Below are 6600 nucleotides of genomic sequence, written 5' to 3' on the forward strand. Positions count from 1 at the left end.
AAGCTTCTTCTTGAATCCCTCGTCGTCACCCTCGTGTAATTTGTATAATGTATTATCCAAGGTCTAAATATGTTGGTTCACTATTATCTTTTACTTGTAGTCACATCATCGGTAATAATGATCATACTATGGACATACAGTATAATTCTTGTTTTCATTCTTTACAACGATGGCTAGAAGAAAGCGGTTTTTTTTTTTTAAAGAAAACTATGATTTATGTTTTTCAGGAGTCAACAAATGGTGTTTGGATAAAAATTATGGCAGCGTGTTCATCATCTGGGATCGAATTTTTGGAACTTTTGAACCCGAGCGCAAAGGTGAGGAGATCGTCTATGGACTGACGGATCAACCACAGACTTATAATGTCCTGTGGCATGAGGTACGTCATCCTTGAGCAATACAAAGCTTGAAATGAACTTGCGCTAGTTGTGCAATTAACTTTCCAGCAATTTGTGACTGGTCTATATAACTGCTCCTACGAAAATGAAATGTCATTATTTATATATCAGTATCATTCAGAATGCAACAATGAATATCTTGTTTAATATGTTGAGATCATTCTAACCAACGTCTAAACTTGGGAACATACGCAGCATAGTCTTCGACTAAGGAGTGATTCCAGTCACTACACGTGTGTGTGTGTGTGTGTGTGTGTATATATATATATATATATATATATATATATATATATATATATATATATATATACAACTAATGTTGTTAGCATTGGTCTTGGCTATTAGTTTCGGCAAATTCTGATGTCGGATCATTGTTCAAGAATAATGTTAATATGCATGATTGAAATCAGTTTAACTTCGGTATTCTGCTTCCCAGGTCTTCTATTTTGGAATCATCTACGAGAAGTTCAAGAACATGACGTCTTGGAGCGATTCTCTGAAAGCCATCTTTTATGGTCCTGGTTGGTCCCCTGGTTCACCGCGATTAGGTGACCCAAATACTTTTCCTGACATCAAGGCACCAAGGGCCAAATATGACCCTCAGATCCCAAAATGGAAGTTAGCGTATATCGTTTTTCATGGCATTCTGGTTGCAATTCTTCATCATGTCCTTGTTACACAGCTTCCAGTAAGTAAAATTATTTCTAGTTAATGGTCTTGGAATATGGAAAAGTTTAAAAAATAATGGTAATGAGATGCTTGAAGAATTTTAAAACTCATGTCACCTTTTTCTCTCATATTTTGATTGTAGTTGTTTAATGATATCATCTTGTTCAAGATGATTAGAAGAGAATCCTAAAATCTGTCTTTACCTTATCAACTTAAAAGTTTACTCTCCGCATTATTGTTCACCAAAGATCATATAAGTGATAAAACAGTGCAGTATAAGAAATAACTAGGAGTCAATATTTTGCTTCTTCAAACAAATTCTATATGAAGAAAGACAACATTGTTTCCAGTTCACTCCAAGTCATTATTTCATTTACAAATGCAACCAGGTTCATATTAGGTTAACCCTCAGTAAAAGTTTAAAATTTCTAAGTTGGAAACATGACTGAAATAGATGCGAAACACAAGGACATGAGCTCCTTAAAGATTTAACAAAGCACACCCAGGTTTTGCCAAATATAGAGTATAGTCATGTAGTAATTTGGTGTTGATGCTTTAATCTTAATTGCAGAGTTACTAAGTACTGCATACAGAAATTTTCCAAACTAGCTTTAAAGCGAGCTTCAGAAAGCAAAGAGAAATTAAGTAGTCTTTAGTCACACCAACATTGTTTGGCATTTGTAGCAACTGCATCTCCAGTTTCTCGTAACGCGATCTACTGGAAACATTAGGTAATACCATAAGGTAGAAAACTCTTTATGAAGGGACCTAACAAGTTCAGGAATGAGTGGCCTAACACCATAGGGATTTTGATTTGTCATGACCTTTCACCCAATATCTAAGAGATTTGCCTACCTAAATATGTCCTATTAGTTTTATATCTTTTAAAAGTCAATAAATTTTGTTCTGTTGCATCTTGTGCACAACTGGAAGGTACCTGGTCATATATTAGGCCTCATGAGGATACTGCAATTTCTAAATTTCCATTCTTAATGTGGCAGTTCACCTTTTTAAAGGAATACAGAACATAACCATTCAATTTTGATATATTATTGGTTATACTAAAGATATCTTCTGTAAAATGCAAATTGTTCTTCCACCTCACGTTAACATACAGTATAAACTACACCAAAAATATTCCTTTAACAAGGGTGCACTTTACATTTTTTAAGTTTACTTTTATGACTCGACCCCAATTACATGTTCAGTACTATAAAATATTCTTAACCTCAAATCACATTTTATGCATTATTACACTGTTTGAATATGTTACCTTTCTTTTCAGGTATTATCAACAGGGAGAGTGCTGTTGTATTTAGGATTCATATTTGCAACGGTTGGCATTATGGGTGGAATGTTTGATGGTAAAAGGTGGGCAGGAATTCTGGAGGTCATCCGATGTGCACTGTTGATAACGTATGGTGCTCTAACTCCATTTACATACAATGCTAATGTGAATTCTCATATCATAGCTTATTTCACAATTTCAATTACTGTCTGGGTCATTCACAACATTGGAGTATTCAAGCCTTCAATTTTCAGCATTCAAGAATTGATAAATGAAAATTCGCCCACTCAAAAAACACACCATGAACAGATGACTAGTTTCAGCGAGGCACAAAAGAGTACAGTGTTTCAGTTTAATTCGTGCAAAGAACAGCAGGTTATTTAAATCAAACGTCTAACAATTACATTTATTTCCATTGTCGGTACAAAGATAATTATTTCACCTGTAACAACCTTTGTTACTTAGGATGGCACTTGCCTTGGCATAATGATTCCAGATAGAACACAGCATCCATAACCCAACAATTCTGTGGGCAAGTATTGCTTGAAAGGTACCATAATGGAGACTTTTAGTTTTAGTGACAATATCTTTGGTCAATTCCCATAGGACTGACATCCATAAATAAAAATTGAAATTATTATCAAGTATCATTTCAGAAACCACAAATTTAATGGTAGGGTTTATTTTGAAAACTAGGTTTTGAATGCTGTATGATTCTGCTAGAGGAGATTTGAACTTTACATTAATGTAAACAGGCAAGTTATCAATCACAATATAAGCTATTATGATCAGCTAACTTATAAGTGCTGTTTTAAGACAAAATACCAAATTCGTACATTATCTGTTTACTCCAACAGGAATCTCTGGTACATTATAAGCCACATTGAAAGGAATGGATCTCAATATCTACATTTTGGAAGAAATCTTCTACATCACGACAAGGGCTATACTGTACTTACGAAGATTTCTTCGTTGCTCGGAAAATTTAAAGTTGTCCTAGAGTCCTTCAGTATCTAATTCAAATAAGTTATTTGAAATAAAAAAAAAAAAAACCTTCCAATGTAACAATACATGGTCATAAACAAACTACAGTATTTCACAGTTGTACTTGTTCGTATAAGAAATTAAATCCCCATATAATCCTGAAAAATACATGAATGAAAATAGAAAATAAAGTACCAGACACTGAGAGAACTGGTAGGCAACCCTGAATAGAGAGAGAGGAACAATGAAAATAACTAAATAATACATATATTCTTCTATTCATATATAATCTTTCTTCCATAATTACTAATAAATTAAATATGCCGTTGTAACAGTGGAATAAAGAAAAAAATAAAGTAAGCAATTAAGTGCTGGTTCATTTTGCTGTTGCCATAAACTCCGGAAAATCACTCCCCATATCATAGAAGCTGACAGACTGTATCAGAGGTACTGCAGTGTGGGGTACCATATTTGACTTGCTACAGGATCACTTACAACATATGTAACAACATAATAAACCAACACTTCATTGAAATATATAGGTCTGTATCTCTGTATGATGCGTATATATCTGTATGTACACATGAGTGTGCATGTACATAAACATTTAGTACATATGTTTATATATATGTACTGTACAAACAGTATATACAATATATAAGAAAAACCAACTTTATACATAGTTTTGAGATCATATGTATCTCTCTTTGGTATGAAGTTAGATGAAAAATTTTACAATGTTGTGTCCTAATTACAATCAGTGCAGGAAAGAGCAGAAGACGACTTCAGTTGTAGAGATCAGTTTTTTAGGCCTTTATAATTAAAGAACAGGAAAAAAAAAGTGTTCAAAAGCAGCTCATAAAAATCTCAATTTATAAATATATCTTCGAAAAATACCTTTTCAAATATGGTTACAGTTTGTTCATTACATCCCCAAAATGAACGTTAGTTTTGAATTCCGTAAAATAGAAAATGGACTTACTGATTATTGCAATTCTCTAATGTTTCAGAGACTTGTTTATTTCAAATTTCCCAATGTTTCAGAAAAACATTTCTGACACTTTAAAGAGCACATGCAATATTCATTATAAAATCATAATGAATATACAATAAACAAAAAACCAAGAGACTGGTGAGGGCTTAGAGCTGCAACAATGACAAAATTAAACACATCAAGCAAATATCAATGTTAGCACACATGAAGGCCATTGTAGTCATCCAGGAAGAGCAATACAGGCAACACTTTGTTACCTAGAATTATAACAGCAACAAGAATGGGTCAATTGCAGATGTGACACAGTATCAACTTAGTAGTGACTGATCATATCAAACATTAAAAGCTCTCACAGAAATCAAAAGTTTAAGAATCAAAAGACAATTAAAGCATAATAAACTTACATTGAGCAGAAAGCAATACCTACAGCAACATAAGTCGCCATCCCAAATGCCCAAGATTTCAGACCATACAAAGTAAGACTTAATGCTTCTGCGCTACAGTATAATCGTGTTTTCAAAGAACATCATACTTCAATATGTCCCCAAATATCCTTTATCACACTTTCTAAGAATACCCAAAATACTCTGAAACACAGCTCAACAATCACATGACTTACAATTCTTTGAAAACCTTTCATCTATACAACAGTCTGAGGTAACATTATGCGCACTTCTGTTCTCTGTTCCATTTACGGCATCCCTCATGCACAATTATTTGAGTGGGGTTGGGGGAAGAAGCAGCATCATGGGGAAGAATTCCACACTTCTTAGAGCAACAACAAAACCTCCATGTGCCTTAGATCTACCAAGAAACAATATGGTTGTAGCAAAACACGTCACAGTACCCGGAAATTATAAAAACTGCTATTATTCATTGATGCAGTACTGTACTCTCCCCTGGAAGCTACTTTTCAACAACTACAAGTGACAAAATCCCTGGGAAATAAAACAATTTTCACTTAGATATTTTGCACACAACATTCCAGATAATACCATTACATACAGATAAGGAACTAAATTTACCCGGAGAAACATTTAGAATGAGATCATGAGTTTTTAAGAATTAAAGTAAAAATACTCTCACATAGTTTAACTATTGCAAAACTGAACACAGAAAGTACAATATTGGATTATTCAATGCTATAATCTCAAATGAGAATTTGATATTACCTACCATTTTCCATTTAGCGGAAATCTTGGTATACCATTTTTTCTGAGTAAAAATTCTCTTTTTGAAAATAAAACATCATGTGTGAGCAATTATTGAAGCCAGCTCAAACTATTGCACATACTACTGTGCTGCCTTTGGGGCATCCCTTATAAATGTACATTCAATGTGAAATTTGACATTGCACATTTGATAGTCTATTTGACGGGAGTTAAAAAAAACTACTTTAAGGAACTTCTCCTCTTATACTCCTTAAACTCAACAATATCTTATTAAAGCAGTGACAAATACTACCCTAAAAGAGATGAATTATATCCTTCCCACATCACAAGACACTGAAATTTTCATCAGATAAAACCATTTCATCATATATCTTTTACCTCGTGTAGACAGCTAAGAAAGACTTACATTGGTATAGAAGCAGCAAATTTTGTTTATATTGATTTACCATTTCAATTTTCAGGATTAGCATTGTACTATGCCCTTGAAGAAATACAGAATCTAAACTTTCCCAGGAACTGTTACACTTGTTCTGACTTAATAGTTTTTTCTAACTACAGAAAATATGAAAATTTTATTGCAATTTCATTTCCTAGATTAATGAAAATATAGTCCTTAGATCCCTTTAACTATTGAAAATTTTACCATTTGATTTTAAAACTTTCATCACTACATTGATAATAATAAAGTCTTCTGGAGTTAATTTTAAGCATAAATAAAATACTTTTCAGAATCATTCATACTCCTGAATCAAATATAGATTACAAAAAAAAAAAAAAAAAAAAAAAAAAAAAAAAAAAAAAACAGTAAATATTGTATACATAGTTAATGAATTTATGGATCATGTGGAAAACCAAGTGACAAAAACATCAGAGATGTCTCTACATATCAATAATATTGAAGGCTTAATCAAATAAAAAATAAAACTTATTTTAAGAATTAAATACTGGTATAAGTAATGCAAATCTGTACGGTATCTAAAGGACGCTACATTTTATAATCAAGAGATATTTTTGTTAAAATTATCCAGCTTTTCTGTACTACAACAAGCATTGAATATTCCAAGTTGATTTCAAAACTTTGGTTTTTCTTTACTT

General features: G+C 32.6%; 1 protein-coding gene across 1 annotated transcript in view; it reads left to right on the forward strand.

Moving 5' to 3' along the window:
* The window catches only part of LOC137641582 (alkylglycerol monooxygenase-like), a 35542-nt gene extending 32549 nt beyond the window's left edge, over positions 1–2993 (forward strand). The window contains exons 6-8 of the mRNA XM_068374291.1: positions 228–379; positions 835–1086; positions 2353–2993. Of these exons, the coding sequence (XP_068230392.1) occupies positions 228–379; positions 835–1086; positions 2353–2739 (791 nt within the window). The 3' untranslated portion in view covers positions 2740–2993. The remainder of the gene's footprint in view (positions 1–227; positions 380–834; positions 1087–2352) is intronic.
* The last annotated feature ends 3607 nt before the right edge of the window (positions 2994–6600 follow it).

The sequence above is a fragment of the Palaemon carinicauda genome, chromosome 5, assembly GCF_036898095.1.
Source record: "Palaemon carinicauda isolate YSFRI2023 chromosome 5, ASM3689809v2, whole genome shotgun sequence".
Lineage (NCBI taxonomy): Eukaryota > Metazoa > Arthropoda > Malacostraca > Decapoda > Palaemonidae > Palaemon > Palaemon carinicauda.